The sequence below is a fragment of the Scomber scombrus genome, chromosome 10 (genome assembly GCF_963691925.1).
Source record: "Scomber scombrus chromosome 10, fScoSco1.1, whole genome shotgun sequence".
Taxonomy (NCBI): Eukaryota; Metazoa; Chordata; class Actinopteri; order Scombriformes; family Scombridae; genus Scomber; species Scomber scombrus.
In genome coordinates, this window is record NC_084979.1 from 13,241,182 (window position 1) to 13,259,989 (window position 18,808).

At 42.6% G+C, this 18,808-nt stretch overlaps 2 protein-coding genes across 2 annotated transcripts in view; one reads left to right on the plus strand and one right to left on the minus strand.

Moving 5' to 3' along the window:
- The window catches only part of exosc10 (exosome component 10), a 161,907-nt gene that overhangs the window by 131,349 nt on the left and 11,750 nt on the right, over positions 1 to 18,808 (plus strand). The gene's annotated exons all lie outside the window — the stretch shown is intronic.
- Positions 1 to 18,808, minus strand: part of casz1 (castor zinc finger 1) — a 74,602-nt gene that overhangs the window by 2,885 nt on the left and 52,909 nt on the right. Inside the window, exons 6-18 of the mRNA XM_062427611.1 lie at positions 16,696 to 16,786; positions 13,982 to 14,146; positions 12,211 to 12,383; positions 10,624 to 11,492; positions 7,023 to 7,155; positions 6,536 to 6,599; positions 5,424 to 5,587; positions 5,038 to 5,160; positions 4,615 to 4,935; positions 4,312 to 4,510; positions 3,385 to 3,556; positions 1,633 to 1,781; positions 496 to 733 (exon numbers count right to left, since the gene is read on the minus strand). Coding sequence (XP_062283595.1) covers positions 496 to 733; positions 1,633 to 1,781; positions 3,385 to 3,556; positions 4,312 to 4,510; positions 4,615 to 4,935; positions 5,038 to 5,160; positions 5,424 to 5,587; positions 6,536 to 6,599; positions 7,023 to 7,155; positions 10,624 to 11,492; positions 12,211 to 12,383; positions 13,982 to 14,146; positions 16,696 to 16,786 — 2,861 coding nt within the window. The remainder of the gene's footprint in view (positions 1 to 495; positions 734 to 1,632; positions 1,782 to 3,384; positions 3,557 to 4,311; positions 4,511 to 4,614; positions 4,936 to 5,037; positions 5,161 to 5,423; positions 5,588 to 6,535; positions 6,600 to 7,022; positions 7,156 to 10,623; positions 11,493 to 12,210; positions 12,384 to 13,981; positions 14,147 to 16,695; positions 16,787 to 18,808) is intronic.

An 18,808-nucleotide genomic window follows, 5' to 3' on the forward strand; every position in this document is an offset into this window, starting at 1 on the left:
AGGCTCAGATTTAGAAAAAAGCAGAGAATCTTTTTATAAAGTAAGTTTGAGGAAAATAGGCTATTTCTCCTTTCCTTTCTCCCACAATTCAACCCAGTAAAAGTGCTAAAGTAGACATAAAGCCACAGGGGTGATCTCTGGCCAAAGGAAAATGTAATAAGCTACACACAGTGCAATAACTCAAACCACTGATGTACAAAATGGATGTTTTATGAGGATGACCAGGCAAACTGTCCACGACTCAGAACATAAGAATACAGCATTGTCATCAACCTCATACAGTACATTATGACTGATGTGTCATTATGCTATTGACTGTAAGTCAAACTGCTAAATCATGAAAGACATGACCTAAGAATGCATGAAATGACAAGTTGCTGGTTTTCTGGGTATGGTAGATGATGGTGGATTGAGTGAATTTGGTCTAAACTCTCTATATGAAAGCTGGATATGCTGACACTTTAATACATGTGTGTACTGGCTTGAAGAACTCACCTGCTGGAGAGCCATCGTTGCCCACAGGTGTGCTGGTGCAGCTGCGGTCCTGGTTGGAGGACTCAGAGGAGAGGCCTAAGGGGCTGCCTCCTCCTCCCGTGTAGTCCATGTAATCATCAGTCTCATCCATGATGGCGGATGAAAAGCTGGAATTCATACCAGCGTGGGCTGCTACAGCCCCAGACATCATGCCAGAAGCATGCTGCATATCATCTGCCCTCTGGCCAAGTGGCATCACCTGGAAAACAAATAATCCTCATTGTAAAGGGAAGTTTCTAACGAACATCTTGATATATAACATGTCATTAATGCAGGTGTTGGCTCTTGGCACACAACCAAGTGTTTCTCAACACACCACAGTATTTTGAAAGACTGAACCTCATACTTGTGTTGTTATAGCAAGGTTTCAAAATGAAAAAAAGAAAAACAAACAGAACTAGAAAAACCACATGTTTAATGGTACAGCGTGTACTACAGAGGCTGAGTTTGGTAATCAAGTATACTCCAGGGTGAAAAATTTAATCAAAAGAATGTCATGAGTGATTTGTCATTGACTGGTTTGACAGGATATGAGCTGTACTTTCTTTTTTGCAAAAGAAAACTGAATTAACTTTACTCTGACTTTTTACTCTATTTCCTGAAAAAAGAATTGGATTTTAAAAATTCCTTTTGCAGCAAAACACTCTTTAGTTTAGTAGCCCATTTCATGTTACATCTTTATATCACCAGATTTCTTCTGTGTGTGTTAGAAAAGGACTTAATTTATCGTAAACTACCCTCATTATCTGTTTGTAGCAGAAACCACAAGAACTGTGTGTGGGAAGATACAAACTGAGCAGAAATCAATTTATCTGTTAAATGAACTTGAAAATCTAGGGGTTTTTTTTGGAGAAAATGTGTGTTAAAAAAAGCAAATCAATGAGCCTTAATAAAAAGATACAAGATCTAAACAGCTACTCTGATGAAGCAAATACATTCCTTATTTAATCGGAAAAAGGGTGTGTGAGGTATCTGGCTTTGTGGGAATATGTCTCAATAAACTGGTATAGTTTCACTGAGGTGTTCAGCCTGTTTTTTGTTTTCTTTTCAGATAATTACCCTTATCAGAATGACATATGTCCTAGGTTGTGTCAGTACCTGGGATGGGACTCTATCAAAGTTCTTCCCCAGCATTCGCCTCATGTGTTTACGTGCATGTGAGGTCATCTGGTGCTTGAGCAGGAAGGAGAACTGGCAACCCTCGCGGATGCAGTGGAAGTGGCTGTTCACTTGGTTATACTTACAACCTGTGAAAAAACAAAAACAGTAACAGCTGTAAACTCTCCATCAGCAGATTCATTTATCTTTGGCTTCTCGTGAGGCGTCTGAGAGCAGCTACTGTGCTGAACGCAATATTATCAGTGTGACGGTCTTATCATTAGATCAAATACAAAGTGAAATATTTTTAGGTTTTTTTAATTTCATGATATAGCTTTGACAAAAGAGGGATCGGGTTTCAAAGTGTTTCGGAGTGTACATGTGGGAGGAATATTAGATCACTCTGGTGTCACACTGAGCAAGTCAAAGCTTCTGTGCACTAAACCTGTGGAGCTCTTTTATTACACTGACATGCTTTATTCAATTAGGAATTTACATAAATAAATTCTCATTTTCTGTGGGCCAATAATGCACACACCCTGCAAACCAAAGTAAATATACAATTATTACCATATTAAATTCATTTTTCAAAGTATCTCCATTGTCATTTTTCCTTTTGTTCTCCATGGTACTCCTGTCTGCTTCCTATTCTTCTGTTCTTTTCTCGTTTTTTAACCGGTCTAGCTCTAATTGCTTTATGATTTCAAATTAAATGAATGTTCCGTTTTGTGCCTGTTAATCAAATACCATTATATAAAAGCAGGCAGAAATAATTGAAAGAGTAACATGCTGGGCAGGTGCTAGCATGTCAGTAACCATGGCACCCGGTTTAAGAGCACAACACGTCTGTGTCATCAAATAGCTTTTGCACACACAATGTTTTAAACACGCAAAGTTGAGCAAATAACAGTAACCCCCGTGACACGGAGTGCCTTTTGTGAGACAGAAACCAGGTAACATCATCAGCAGTGTTCAGTTTAATGTTGCTGCCATGGATACTGGCAACCCATCAATTCTTTATGACTGGAGTGCTAGCGATGGTAATCCTTTCTGTTTTTCCCCCAGCCCAAACAATACAGTTGGCAGATCAGGCTGGGGACAAAAAACAGCTGTTTAGGGCCTGTTTTTGTTTGCTTTGTTTCTGCGTTCTGAAAAGCTTGTGTAAGCGCCTGAAAAAAACAGATCACTTTTAATTCATTTCTGTGCGATGGCAGCGGTGGCTGTGAGGCGCAGCTTCAGAACACAAACAGGCTAAACCAGACAAGCCGGATAATTAACAAACACAAACCTAATTGCTCATTTCTGACAGGGGCAAAAGGAAGAAGAAAACAACCTGGATGTGATTGCCCCCTTTGACGTTATTTCTCATGAAGTACAAGCAAGACTACCTTTGGGACTTGAGGTACTATTGTGAATATACAAAACACAGCAACAAAACCTATGAGGCAGATTTGTTTCATGCCTCTTAAACCCGTCTTGTAGCAGAACACTGTTTGCCAACACTGGTCTCTCACCCTTTGTAAACACAGAGAATATCCTCTTGCAACAGCCACCAAAAATCAATCCACATCTTTCTCAATTTGACACCTTTAATCTGCACATCTCTGCTGGCAAAATAATATCAAAAGCTGGAGTGTTTAGAGGTTAAGGGATAATGTACGGAACAAGGGGCAAATACAACAAAGTAAAGAAGAGAGATAGCAGGGGAAAAAAACTGATACAGGATGACAAATATTATCTTGGACAGCTTACCCAGCCTCCCACACTCCTCCTTCTTGGTGAAGTATTTGAAGCCATTGGCAGCACGACGCTCTGCCTTCTCGTGCTTCTTGACGTGCCACGGCAGCTTGGTGGTGATGTTAGTGACAAAGTAGCAGCCAGGCCGCAGACAGTGATAGTGGCCCCTCATTCTGAACTCGCAGTGCTGCAAAGAGATTTCCAAATAATATTTGATCTTCTGTCCATAGTGAGCACAACCCAGTTTCTCCAAAAACATAATCAACACTTCATAGGGCTTTCCTTTCCAGTCATTTGGAACATCTCACATATTTAAGTAGGATGACTTATTTTTTTCCAGGCTTCCCACAAACACCCCTCCTTTCTAACATGTCTGTACACTACCATCTGTTTGTGAGGCCCAAATCCCAAAGGACTGGGCCAAATAAGATCTGCTCAGTTCAGGAGATGGGGACTACGGGGAGGAGGGGTGAAGGAGGAGAAGGGGGAGGAGAAAGGGGGGGACTTTTTGTGAGAGGGGTGATTTTCGACACATTAATGAATTCATTTAAACGGTTTTCCAAATACGGGCTCATGAGAGCAGGCAGGGGCTGCCATTTAGGTTTCATTTGCGAAGCATTCCCCTGATTTTTGCCCTATTCCAGACAGCCTTGTTTACTGTGCAAGTGACAATGATTTATTGGGTAATATCAGCTAAATTGGCCTTTTCTGAGAGGAGAATGCGGCAGTCAGAATGACATCATTGACATATAAACAGGCATTACTGGGGTGAGTCGACTGTCTTTTTCAGCAGAGATGGAAGACGGGTAGCAGCGGTTGTGAAAGCCTTGAGTCAAATAACCTCAAATACCAGTCTAATAGATAGTATACTTCATGCTTAGAAACTGTGGGAGATGACAGTAGGTGATTCAGCTCTTGGCTGACTTATCAAGCTGCACTCACCTGGTTAGGACAGAGACACTGGAGAGAGTAGTATGAAAACTGGTCACGGACGTTAACCAGGTTATTGTTGGGGTTGATGTGGTCCAAACAGTGGGACTCGGCCTTGCCAGAAGTCTTGCACACATACTTGCAATTCCCAAACAAGCAGTGGAAGTGGAACTTGTTTGAGTACTTACAGTCAGTAGCCAAACAAGGATCACTGGATGGATAAAAATGGGAAATGCAGTTTAATGAAGACTTGCCCAAAAGAGGAAAAAGAACATACTGTACTGTCATTTAAGAAGATACAAATGGTTCTCATACTTTTCCTGGAATTGCAGAAAACCAGGTTTGACTTGTGGCTTAGCATTCTCCAGAGAAGTGGTGGCCAGAGGGGAGTTGGATGGCAGGTTGGGCATCGAGGCCGGCATCTGGGGGATGCTGCCGGTCAGCTGCTTCCAGGCCAGCAGGGAAGGAGGAGGGGAGCTGTAGCCACCAGAAGAGGTGAGGTGCGCCAAATCCATGGAGGAATTGTTGGCCATAGAGACGGGGGCAGCAGGCTGTAGAAGGGCTCCCTCCCCGGAGGCCTTGCCCTCACTGAACGGGGGCTCCGACTTCACTTTCAAGGTGGCTCTGAGGTGGAAACTGAAAACAAGATGGAAGCTCATTTTTATGTTGATCAATAAAGCAGAAAACTGAAATGTGGGAAGGGTATATTTTCTGATCAAGAACCAGTGTGGCACTCACTTAGCATGTTTTATGGCCCCATCCACAGTGCTGAAGAGTGCACCGCAGTCCTCTACCAGGCAGTGAAAGTGCACTTTCTGAAGGAAGTCACACTGAGCCTCACAGAAGTCATCCGTGTCAAACCTTATTGACAGAGAATGAAGACTGTAAATCTACCGCCTTCTCAAATCAACAACACACACTAAGAAGATAACTGGTTAAACTCCTTATCTGACAGTAAATGCTTGTCAGTAAATCATTTCAAGTTCCCGCAAAACCAGATTCTTCTTGTTTCAGGGGGTTTCCAGTGAGGAATAGTATTTACAGAAAAACACTCCTTTTTCTCACTATTAAAATTAATTCAAAAACTGAAACAAACTACAGCGCACTTCCTGCATGTTTTATACCTGCGGAGGTATGTCCTCCAGATCTCAGTGTGTTTGTCTGCCATGGGCCTCTTCAGCACTCTGTTCAGATATTGTGCTGCCTCTGAGGTGTCGCTGCCTTGGCCAGTCTCCAGCTCTGTCTTCAGGTTCATGGCGTTGAAGAGGGCAGGGTTCACCTCTGACATCTACAAAACACATAACACACAAACCGGCAGTTGCTGCGTTAGCACAGCATACGTAAACTGGGAGCTCGCATATGTTCAGATGTGTGCAAGACTTTACACACATACACACACGACTGACTTGGCGTAACAAAAAAGCACAGCCAGATTTACAAATGCCCAGGCTTTTGCTTGAGTGCAGGCCAAGTATGTTTGCCAAGTGTCCACTGGGAGCAACTGTTAACCCTTTTATGTGATGTTGTGACTTGAATCAAACCCCCAAAAGCCGACATGACATGAAGAGCTGTTGGACAACAGGTCTTCAAGCTCCTCTACTGTCTGGGTTCAATGACTGCTTTGAGGAGGGAGACTCTGAAGTTGAGCTCTCCCAGGGAAAAGTTGAAAAAGAGGAGAGTGTGTCGTGTCAGTGTGTGGAGGGGAAGCATTTAGTAGGAGGGAGGAGGTCTTGTCCAATTGCTGACAGTAAAAGAAATTGAGGCTGATCTGTCATTACATCATCAACGTGATGGAAGACAATGTCCTTTTTAATCTTCCCCCAAACAAAAGTACATTTCCATACGCTAACATTTAGACTTGCTAAAAAATGAGGGCAGTGCCTTCCTGTTTTTTCTCCTTTGACTTTTTAATCAAATAATTTACAAACTCTATAAATAAATGCAGAGCGAGGCAGGGGAAGAAAAAGTGTAAAGGAGGAGAAAAAAATGGATGGCAAGCTCAAAACAGCTCATCAAAAAACAAACATCTCTATATATCTGGCATGGCACCCAGCTACTGCTTCATTGTATTAATTTGTGTGAGGTGCAGTGAAAATTACACTGTATGAAAAATGGCTGGAAAATTTAAATGATACAAACTCATCTTATTAGCGGTGAAACATTAAAAAACAAACAGGCTCCTCCGTGTCCCGCTAATTTGTCTTGGGATGAAAGGCGTTTGATGGATGGATCTTACCTTATTCATAAGCGAGGATAAAAGAGATGTATTCCCTGGTACAGGGTGTCCGTTTGATTCATTACTGGAACAAGGAAAATGAACAATGTTTAGTCAAGATTTGCATGAGAACAGTAAATATTACTATTTATCACACAAGGTGTGCCTGTATAATGAAGAAGAAAAATGCTGTCTTCTTAAGAAATAAGATATACTGTGAGTTGGAGGGAAGATTGGAGTTGAAGGTTTATGTAAACATCCTTCTCACACAAAAATGGAGAAATATGTTGAGGATGTTATAATTGGTATGCACTTGTATATAAATGGAATATTTTTGATAAATAATTGTGAATATAACCCTGGCTGCCAAGACTGTAGAAATCATCTATCAGTCAGAGAAATCTTATTTCTTTCCTGATTGATTTTGTGAATATGTTATGTGAATTTACAACAAGAATCAACATTCCTCATACAGCATTAACCCTGTGTTTACCATGAGGCTGTGTACCTGTGGTCTTTCTTGCTCAGGTCCAGGCTGTGTTCCTGCGTGGAGTCTTGGGAGGCCCCAGTGGTGGCTTCCACTGGTTCCTGCTTCACTTGAACCAGATTAAACTGGCTGGCTAAAGCCGACTGCCCGTTCCCTGAGGATCAAAGCAGAGACGCAGAGGAGAGAGAGACAACAATGTTATTGTTGGTCAGCATTATTACCCTATGACAAGATCCAATCTGACTTCTGTCCTGGCCCGAAAAGAATACTCAGAGTGATAATTATTGCGAAATTATGTCATGCCGTCAAGCCTTTTAAATGGTGATTGAGAGGCGGGAGATATGAGGGAAAAAGACTCCTTTTTCTGCAGCACTTGTCACAACTCATTTGCCAGCCTGCCTCTTAACTGGTCATTAAGTGAGATGCTAATGCTGAGGGAAAGTGGCAGTCTCAGATTGGCCACCCCCCTCCCTTCCCACCTTCCCAGGCTCCTCGTTGGCCTGACAACGGGCGGCAGCCAATGCCACTGAGCGTACCCACAAGGAACAGCGGTGTTATGTCGGTCAGATTGGAGCTGACAGCCAATCAGATTGGTTCAAATAGCGTGACCTCTTGATCACATTCTCCTCCAAATAGGTATTCAGTGGATGCTGTGAGCGAGGACAGGAGCACTGAAATGAAATAAATAAAGACCAAGGGACGGCGTGGGGTAAAAATGCTGACAGGAAGGTGAAATTTGGCCCCCACCCCCTGATCCCTGAGGGATCGAAATATTAATTTGTCCTGGGGCTATACAGAGAAAGCTGGGCTTTTGGTAGGCCATAAGTGGTGTTTTATTTTTTTATTTTTTAAATATGTGAGAAGGAGGGGTGAAGGCCCTAGTGTAGCCTCTCAGACACTAAAACTGGAGAGCACCAGTGGCCGTGATTGGTTTGGTAAGAAATCTGTTGTTTAGGAGTCTGGTGGCTGGTGCTGAGAGATTGTGACAGGCAAGGTCATGGGCAACCAAGTGTGTGCCCTTGGCCCTCAGCCTGGTGAGGCCCCTCTCCCTTTTCTTGCTGGGGAGAAAACAAGACCAGCCTACGTAAGGGGGAAACCGACCAGAGTTCCCCCCCTGCTACAAGATGACCCAGAGACATATCAGGCAGAATAGGAGTGGAAAAGCCAGTCTTGGGCCTTGTCAGCTGAAAGCTAGGAGATGGGGAAGTGTCAGTGTCAGTTCGGTTTGACAATGGCTGAGGTTGGAGGGGCTGGGGTTGGGGCTGGGGTGGGTTGGGCTAAAGGAAAACAGCAGTCAAACATTTTTGCGTCTGCTTTGAGGTCACTGAATCCTTACCAATTGTCCGTCCATCCCCCCTTCCCTCCCCCCAACTTGATAAGAATACAACCAAAATTAACTAGCCAGACAAATCCTGCCTTGTCATTGACAATTAAATCAACTCTCAGACCAAAATGGGAGCACATTATATCAAGAGCAGCCACTCACTATATGATCTACACATGATCACCAGGCATTCCTTCACTGCCTCAGAGGATAAATTTAATGTTTAAGGTGGATTAAAGTGCAAAAGTCTCTTGTTCTGTTTCACATCATGAAGTTGTTTTATTTTCTTTCCACTTCCTAAAGTGGGAGAACAAATGAGTTTGACACAAAACAGCTTCTTTCTGGAAATTATCCAACAATAATGTACCACCATGTAATTACTCTGGATAAGATACAGAGCTTGTGAAAGATCATTTGTACAGTGTGTCTAATTAGTAAACCCTTCATATGCTTGAATCTCTGGGAAAAACACTTAAGGGTAAATGAGCGTAACATTAATATAACAAAAATAATAATACTGAAAGCAGAAACAGGAAAAATGAACAATTCGCTAAAAATAGAGGCGAAGTTTCACAACCCCAATGAAAAAGATAAGCACTGCTGCTGTGAAATGTGAAAATAGCCACAAACACAGTGACTTTTCTCACACCTTTTTGACAGAGAAGCACAAACCACTTCCTCCTCATTTTAGCCCAAATGTCCTGTTCGCACATTTTATGAAGCAAATATGAGAAGCAAAACCACAGCTACCTTTCCATCCTGTACCTGAACTGAACTTTTACAATAAAGTATGCAATTGAGGGGGGAGCTTGTTTCAAACCAGCTTTGTTATACAGCAGAGAGAAGCTGCAGCCTTTCGGTGAGCCAACAAGAGGGGTGGTGAAGGCACCATCTGTGGAGGCCCCACCCTCAGTGGGGGCCTTCTCAATGTTCAGACTACCTGCTGGAAGCCCAGAGGTGGAGCTCAGCCTGACAGCCTGGGCTCAGCTCAGCTCCCCGGAGCAGCTGCCCCAGCTCTCTCCCAGGGCCTGTCCTGCTCCAGGAACACCACGAGGAATTGTAATCCTTCCCAGTCCCAACATCCGGAGATGCTCCCCCTTGCAGCCCCATTTACAATCCGCACCCCACCTGCTCAGGCTCAGCGCAGGAGGCCCCACTGCTACAGAATGCAAGTCTGTGCTCTGCACTGCATTATCAATTTAATGCTTTAACTTCATTCTCATTTTCAGAAGCTTTGTTTAGAGCAATATGATTAACATAGACAAGGCAATTACCTCCAAAATTTATGTGAATTGTGTTTATGCTAAATAGATATTGACATGTTTTTCTGGGAATAGAAGGTTTCTAGAAATTCAAAAAGTGTGTCTTTGCTGATGCATGCAAGTGTGTCTGAGTTCTTGTATCAGTGAAAAAAATGCTTCTTTCTCAGCTCTGGTGCATTGAGTCATTTCTGCCTGAGCGATTTCTGTTTTTTTTTTTTTTTATCAGTTTGCATAGAGGATACGGAAAGAAAAACATTTTTTTGTTCTTGCAATTTCTGAACTTAATTTCATTCCACCTCCATTTGCTTGGAACGGGCGCAGACACAGATAAGAGACCGATGATGAGGAAACATGTTCGACACAAGCCCCATGAGCCCCCACTCTGAACATCATAAGAGACTTTTACAGGCTCTACTCTCCCCTGTCAGCGCATTTATCTCCAAATGGATTGTGGGTATCTAACAAACGATCAACACAATAACAAGCCCAGAGCAGAGGACCATGCCTCCGGTATGTCCCTTTAAGCCTGAAAGCAGCAGTTTTTCTGCCTTTCTCTCCGCTGTGGGATAGTGATAGAAATGACCTCTGAGTGCACTCTTTCTGTTCCCAGCTGTAGTGGAGCAAGTCCACACACGGAAAGAAGGATGTGGCTTTTAGTGTACATGTAGTACACTCTCAGTGGACACTCGCACAGTTCAAAAGGTTGTTTTTTGTCACATATTTAAACACTGTTGTCTCCAAGTAGATCACCAATTTATTCATGTGTTTAGAATTTGTAAGTGTGTTTAACTGGCTCAGTTGGTGAAGTGGAAAATGAAATATTTTTGGGGCTGTGCTATCAATGAATCTTATGTTTTTAATTCATTAATGAATAAAAAATAAGATCTTACCACAATAGTGAAAACAGAGAATGCTCATCTCCAGGATAACCAGGATGATGACCTCAAATTACTCACTCAAAATGTTCCATTGTGTATTTGGTTCTGTAAAATCACCTAGTAATTACACAATGAAGACTGTTTGTGAAGTGACTGACCTGCGTCTGGGATGTTGGAGGGCTTCAGGGCAGCAGCTGCCAGTCTGGCCATCATGGGTGATATCAGACCCTTGCTGGCCGAAATCTTCTCCATGATGGAGGAGGTGGTGAAGGAGTTTGGGGTAGATGCCATGGCTCCTTCTGCCCCTACTGTGGAACAGCCTTGGGTCAGTGAGTCGGTGGGCATGGAGTGGGCCCCAGAAGATACAGCCGATATCAGGCTAGCAGCCGGAGGAGGTGGTTGGAGAGGTAGCCTGGGCATGAGGGGGAAAAACGGATTGGAGGCAGCCAGGGCGCTGTTGGACAGAGCAAGGGCCACCGGCATGTTGCTGGGCAGGGCCTGGGACAGCAGGCTTGACATACGCTGGCCCGCACTGGGCAGCGAGGATGTAAGCTTGAGGGTGTGCCCCGATGGAGAGGAGGAGGAGATAGAAGTGATGGGCGTGGCCAACAGGTGCGGTACAGTGGTGGACTGCTGGGTCGTCGGCGAGGCACTCAGGCTGGAGTTCTTGCTGCTGATGGTTGAGAAGTCCATCAGATCATCGTTGCTCGATTCCTCTGGCTCATCCTTTGGCGCCATGAAGGCGGAAGAGAGGCCCATGACACCGGAGGAGCGGATGTGCCGGCGCTCGTGTTTGCGCTTGTGGGAGGTCATCTGGCTGGTGGAGGTAAAGGTGAAGCCACAGCCTGAGCGGATGCAGTGGAAGTGGTTGGTGGCTTTACTGTACACACAGCCCTCATATTTGCATTCCTCATACTTATAAAACTTCTTGAAGCCATCTTTAGCATAGGCATCATCCTTGATGTGGTAGCTCTTGTGCTTCTCAATGTCACACTTGTTCTTGAAGGTGAATGTGCAGCCTGGGCGCCTGAGGAAAGAATGGAAAATGGGAGGAAAACATGATTAGATAGGATGCCTTGTTACAAAGCCTCCTCAGTACCTCTGTGCAGTTGGGAGTCATGGAGAGGGTCCACATGATTGAAATACTTGACAATGGAGGAATGATAACTGAGGAGATTAAGTGACACAGCAGCAGCTCATTGACACATCACCACCTGCAACCTTTGCCAGAGGGATACATTTCGTGAACGGAGATTAAAGAATCAATCAAATGATTCTCTCTGACCATTGATAATAATGTTGTGGTGCATGCAATTCTCAATTTATTAATTTTTTTCTTTTAACTTTTTTGTTCTTACTGATTATGGGATGCTCAGAAACACTAATGATGCAGACCAGGAAATTGGGTAGCCTTTAGGTGATTTCACTTTTGGTGTTTTTTGTGATGTAGCATATTGTTTGTTTTATTTATTTATCTTAAAATAAGGAATGTGCCAACATTTTTTTCTGCTGCAGATTTGTTGCTTTTTGTAAACTGCTAATATGCTAATGCTAAAATGGGCCTCAAAAGTTAATTATTAGTTTTCATGCGCTTACATGTTGTGATAATAATAATAATTTACATAAAATGTCAAGAAAATGAAAAGTTTCATGAAAGTTTAAAAAAAATCCTGCACAAAAATCCTACACAATCCAGCTATTATTAATGCATGCTGAAAAACATTAACCATGTCAGCCCTGTTCACCTGCAGTGGAAGTGTGTAGTCTTCTGCCCGTAGAATTGACACCCGACTGTGCCACAGTCCTCAGTTGCACGAAACCTCTGGAAGCCATCGTTGATCAGCTGGGCATTCTTTTTATGGAAGTTTTCATGGGTCATGACATCTGAGGTGCTGGTGTACACCTTGCTGCAACCCACCTGCAAAGCAGAGACAAAGCATGGCAATCGGAAAAAATGATCTGGCAGACATGAGAGTTTCAGTTTGCATGAATGGTTTGAAAAAAGCCTACTTCTAAAACACGGTGCTTTAAAGAGATCTGATATACTGTACAAGCTATAGAGAAAGGAGCTCAGTGTGGTTAAGAAAATGCTAGTGGCCCAGAAATGGGTGGAGGATGGTTGTTTTCTCACGTACAAACTTTAATTTGTGGTAATGTGCACCATAGCTGTACAAGTTTCAAGTCAAACCTCATGAATTGGAAACAATGTTATCTTTGTGACAATTGGAAAAAAGAAAAATGTGACTGAAAGAGGCAGTGGTCACACAACAGGCAGCTGAAACTACGGTATCTTCCTGGCAAAGCTGCATTTTAGAAAATGAAATTCATATTTGGAGTGTTATGATGCAGTCACCACAAACTTACTGTAACTGAGAGTAGATTTGAGAGGTAGAGGGGGCAGAGGAAAGCAGATGAGAGCAAGATGACTGTCTTGGTCTTTAGTTTAAAATGTTCTAGTACTCAGAAGCCCTCAGAGCCAACAGAGGGGGGAAAAAACAAGTAATGTTTGAATTAAAAGCAGCAATTGTATATCATCCCTGGCACTTTTCACACGCACAAACCGGGCAACTTCTCCATATTGAGTCAAACAATGAAAAAAATGCCACTCTGTTTTTTTCCCCCCTAAATCAAGAGTGCCGATGCCAACATCTGCAGGTTCTCAGCGACTGTTAAAACAAGAGCTGAAATGTCCTAATAACAATTACGCTGTTAGAGGGGTTTAAAAAAGAATATATCTAAAACCATCCTCCACTGTTCTGCTGCCCTGCCGGTGAGAAAGCTCTCGGCACAATGACACGTTGAAAATAAGCAGATGTAAAAAATTAAACAAATCCAGAAGGGGAATAATCTTCATCTGGCTGCTTGGTACTAAAAAATGAAAAATGTGTAGTTTATATAAACACCTAACTGAATTTTATCCATGCCAATTAAGGAGCGAGAGAGTGAAGAGGTGGGGGAAAGCAGCCTCACGTGTAGTCACCCTTTTTGATTTTCTTTTATTTACTTTAGGACACGTTTTGCCAAACTGCTCTTTAAAGACACTTTGGTGTAAATGGAAAAAGTGTGGGACTGTAACTCCACTTCACAGTAGCAGGTAAACTATGCGACTCAACCATCATGAAGTGAGTGGCTCTAGTCAAAAATCTGGGCATCATCTATATCATGATATTCTGAAACTCCTTTTTATTCGGTTTGTCCGGTTTTAAACTGGCCTTAAATTATTGAAATGCTTCAAATAAGTGGTTTTAATCCAAAAAACTTTAAACTTTAAACTCTATATGGACTGTGTGTGATTTGAATCAATGTTGAATTATGCATTTATCTGCAACATTATATTTAAGTAAGTTGTGGGTTATTTGTATTGTGTGTAATGCTTAAGCATGGGTGGCCAAATTTGCAGATATTTGTCTGTTTCCGTGTGTGTGCATGTATGTCTACTGTACACGATTGTGGGTATGTTGTGGGTATGTGTGTAGGTGGAAGGGGAGGTGTCAATGTGTGAACTGTGTAGTATACCTGCATGCAGTGGTAATGGGTGCTTTTTCCATTGAGGTGGCAGCCATGGTAGTAGACACTGCAGTCGTCCAGAGGGCTGAAGCGCATGAAGCCATGCTGCAGGGAGTTGTCCCTCTTCTTGTGCATGTTGTAGTGCCTGATTACATCCTGCTTACTGGTAAACCTCTGCAAAAGGGGAGGGGGGAAAATGTACAGCAACAGGTTGGTGTTTATTTAAACCAGTCACAGAATCAGCAACAAGTCACTTTATCTCTGTGGAAGCAGCAGCTGCAACATGCAGGAGCCAATTGGCAGATGGGGAGGGCTGTACAGACTGCAATGGAGAGGGCCAGGATGTCTTTAAAGATGACGCGGTCTGTGGTTATTGATTTACTTTGCATATCTCAAAGTTGTGCCCTATCCAAATGCAGCACCAAAGGCTCTGAAACTTTATGAGTGCAGGAGAAGCTTCCACATGGAACGCAAGTATGTTCCCCACACAAACTCCTTGTCTCTACATTATTTTTCCCTTCCACCAAAACGTATTTTTTTTAATTAAGATGAATCAATTGACATGCAAGATCACAGTTCTGATGTTTCTGGCTCTGGAAAAATTATGTTCCATGCAGATGGTTTTTCAGCGGTGCACAGGGGAAAACAGAAGACAACAGAAACAAACAAACAAACAAGCCAACCAAAAAACGTTTTCCCTTTCAATTCGCTGAGATATGATTCCATTTTTAATTAAAGCATTAGCACTTGCTTTTGGTGCAGCCTCTGCCTGTAATGATGAGTGAATATGCTAAGAGACCCTCCTTCTGAAATTACAAAATAAATAAATAAATAAATAAATAAAAAATCCCTCCCACACCCAGGAGTCGGGAAGAGAAAACAGAAAAGTCATTCCACAGAGACCTGCAGGAACCAAATCTGCTGTAATTGGGCTTAAGCTGATGTTACAGAAACTGTAACGGGAGATGCGCAAATCAATGAGACAGTTCTGTCTTCAATCCATATCAGTTGAGGGAAAAACATCAGAAAGAACCATTCTAAAAAGCAACTAATTGCTGTACAAAGTAGGGTAATTGCTCTGTGTCATGTGTTCCTCTCGTGCACAAGTAAAAAGTGAAGATCTCACACAGCTGTTCATTGCTTTGCTCTTGGCCTGTTTCCCACTGAATATTTCTGAGATGTTTGACTCCTATAAGAGCAAACACATCATTAGGATTTTCTTTCTAATTGTCGAATGCTTCGGATTAAGCACTTCTTTAATTATTTTCCTGAAAATTTCTGCGCTCAGTTCAAGGCTTTGGGCATTCTGATATCGAATGGTTGATGACGACAGAAGATAAGTTGAACTGCGGTCATGGTACATTCGATCCATCAAGCCGTCCAAAATAGGCCATGGAGAGAGCTGACTGGGAAAAAGATCTCATTTTCAGTTGAGTGGTGATGAAGGTTGGGAGCCACTTGCTACATTTATTTTAGGATTCCCACTAGTGTGGCAAGATGCACACTCTCGCTCATGTACAAGCCCATGAAAGGAGAATGTTAAGACTCAGCCAATCGCCCGGAGGCTGGCAGTGGGATAATATTCCAGGAGTGTGTGTCATGTAACATTTTGTGAGTTATCGCTTCGAAAGGGGCTGCTCATCACTGCCTGCCTGTTTTTTTCAGGGTATTGACATCCAGAGAGCTTGCTTCCAAAGCATATCTGTGTTTCCACGCAACGCAAAAGCAACAGAGAAATGTGGACCTGACCGTGGAAATTGCCATGATAACCTGAACTAACAGTCTAAATAATGACATGAAATTATTTTCCTTTGTATTCCTCCAAGAATGTGTCTCATCAGACTGTGAAGTGGATTCATGCAGAAAATGAAAGCTTAGATCTGTAATGCTTTTCACCACATAAACAATATTTATCGAGCGGTAATCTCTCTTGATCAGTAGCAGACAAAGGAGATTACAGCTGAAGATGGCTTAATTCAGAAAATTGTTAAGAAAGGAAGGAAAAGCACACACAGCTCTGGCTGTGCATGGATTTTTGACATCTTTGACAAATCTACCCGTGTTTGTCTAACTCTCTCAGGCCATATGCTACAGCAAACACGAGGCCTGTACTATGATCTGCTTTGTGTTTTTTCTCCTTCCTGTGCCATACATGACAACTCCTGGGACCAGGACAAGATTAATAACGTGAAACGGGATTAAAGGCAGGCCTCTGACAGTGGCAGATGTCTTTAGAAAAAAAGATCACGGATAAAAAAAAGAGCCATATTTTAAACATATTTATAATTAACCCTTGTAATAAAAGGCCAACTGTCAAAGACGGCCTGGAAGACGCCTGCAAACTGAATGGGTGTTAACACCCGTAGCCTGTTAGGGAGACAAAACTTTTCATCTGTGTAAACTTTGGCTGGGTGTAACCACTTATGAAAAGATGACACATTATCCTGTTTGTCTATCCTAGGATCACAACATCCCTTTGTCATGTCCTGAAAAAAGAGTGGATGCTTAGTGTCAAGCCACCAACTATAATCTCACCTTGTTATGAGGGAACAAGGAACTAGTGCTTGGCAGCTGAAGCGCCACTAATTTGTCTTATTTTCCTCATGTTGTGGGAATATGAACTGTGAGGCACTGAGGTTATATGAAAGTTTGCAGGAAACAGGAGAAACATTAAAGGTGTATTTGGGTGATGTTCAAAAAAGTGATAAAGTACTCACGCTCACCTGGTAGTTACACTCAGGATCCATACAGTGGTAGTGCTCTCTGTACTGGTAGGCACAGTGCACATGTCCACAGTGTTGACTCCCAGAGAACCTGAAAACAAGTTGTAGGACATTTCAACAGTTATACATTTTAAGCCCTACACAAAACAGTGAATAAAACAATATCCAGAGTGGTTCAAAACCTGGGAACGCATCAGAGCTTATTGCACAGAGAACAATCATACAGATGAAAAAGCTGAATGATAAAACAGCTTTAAAGACGTCAGTGTGGTTCAAAAATAATCAACAGCAAATCAAGAATGATTAGTGAAGAAATTATTCGAAATTCCAAGAACAGCGCAAAATAAAACCGGTGAGGTGGTTTTCAAAGGCATTATGCTCATCTCACCTTCAAAGTAACACAGCTCATACCTTCAAACTGACTTCTGCTTTCCACACTGCTGCAACAATTTACCCGTCTGTCACACCAATTTCAGCCAAATCATCTCCATTTATTTCCAAAGCAGCCGTAAGAGACACTTATTACACTGAAACCCTTTCCTGTGACACACACACACACACACACACACACTCAATGCACAATTCTCACGGGTTAATCATAGTTTTACTCTGTTAGGAAAAGGGTCAGGTATCTTGAGATGTAGGGAAAAGCTCTGTCTAGTTTTCACTCCAAACCCTGTCACTCTCTCATCTGGAGTCCAAAGACCAGATTTTAGTCTGGCGCTAGTTTAAAAAAAAAAGGCTGCTGCTTGCTACACTACAGTCACTTTTACGGTGGTGATTATAAGCCTGACGATGATGACTGTTAAAATCCTCCAATTACCAGTGAAAACACACAAATAAACATTTGCACTGCTGCTGCCAAGAACTCCATCTGCTAGTGCAGAGGAGAGGGGGAAAAGGGGGCTAAGTAATATTTTTTCCATCTCTCTTTCTCTTTTTTCCTTGTTAGGATTATCCCAGAGCTGCATTTACAGATCACTTTGCTGAGTTCATTAAGCTAATTGAACGGCATAACGCACTACTCTTTTTAAGTTGGTTGTGCGAGTGAGTGAATGTGTGTGTGTGTCAGGAAAACGATGATGTATGTTGAGGGGGCTTTTTTGATGGCTCTTTTAAAAAAGACAAAAATCAAAAGTTGAACTACGTGTGTGCACACCATAAAGCCAACATATGTCCTGACCATTATTGATTTCTATACTCTTCTTTCACATACATACACACGCACACACAGATTTACACTTATGAACACACAAAGCCCCCCCCCCTCCATTCCCCTGAGACTATGGCCCACCCCTCTGCTCATTGCCCAGCTGTATCACTTTGCCTCTGGACAATTCCCACTTGCCGCGTCAGGGGGCCTAATGGGCCGCTGCTATTCAGCAGCAGATTAAATATTAATATCGCCACGATACAGAGATTGCAGCGCATCTCCAGTTACAATAGAGATACACAGATCAAAGTGCTGAGGCAATAGTGGGTGCATGAAAGCATTTAAAGAGTGAAAACTGCAACTAAACACTACCGGGGTAGCTCTTTAAAACATCAAACTGTAGTGTGTTGAGGAGATGAAGAACTTTTTTCCTCTTTTCATAAGGTTTGGGTGCAAACAGGTTTACAAAGCTGGTTTTTAGTATTAGTGTGTACTCATTAGCCCCAGCTCCAAAGAGGACCCTCCCCCGCTTCTACCTCTCCTCTCAGTGCTACATTTGCCCTTTTTATGAGCCCTCCTTTTCCATTTTTTTCCTCCCTCCTCTTCTTCCCTTTCTCTTTTTTTCCCAACCCCAACACGGAAATTGAAACTGTATCTGGGCTTATCTGCAGCCTCCCCGTGCATCAACTGCCGAGATGTTTAGACAAATTTTATGCATTATGCAGCGCAAATATCAAAACAGTTCTTGGCAGTGCCAGCAGAAGCCTCATTAAAAATTCCTTAATTAAATCTTCTTGCAAAATGTAATCAGTCCAAGGAAGAGGTTGTGTGTGTGTGTGTGAGTGTGTTTGTGTGTGCAGAAGAGGATGTGTGTGTTTACGTGTGTGTGTGTGTGTGTGTGTGTGTGTGTGTGTGTGTCTGTCAGTGCCAAGGCTTTGATTTGTGCCCTTCATGTTATGG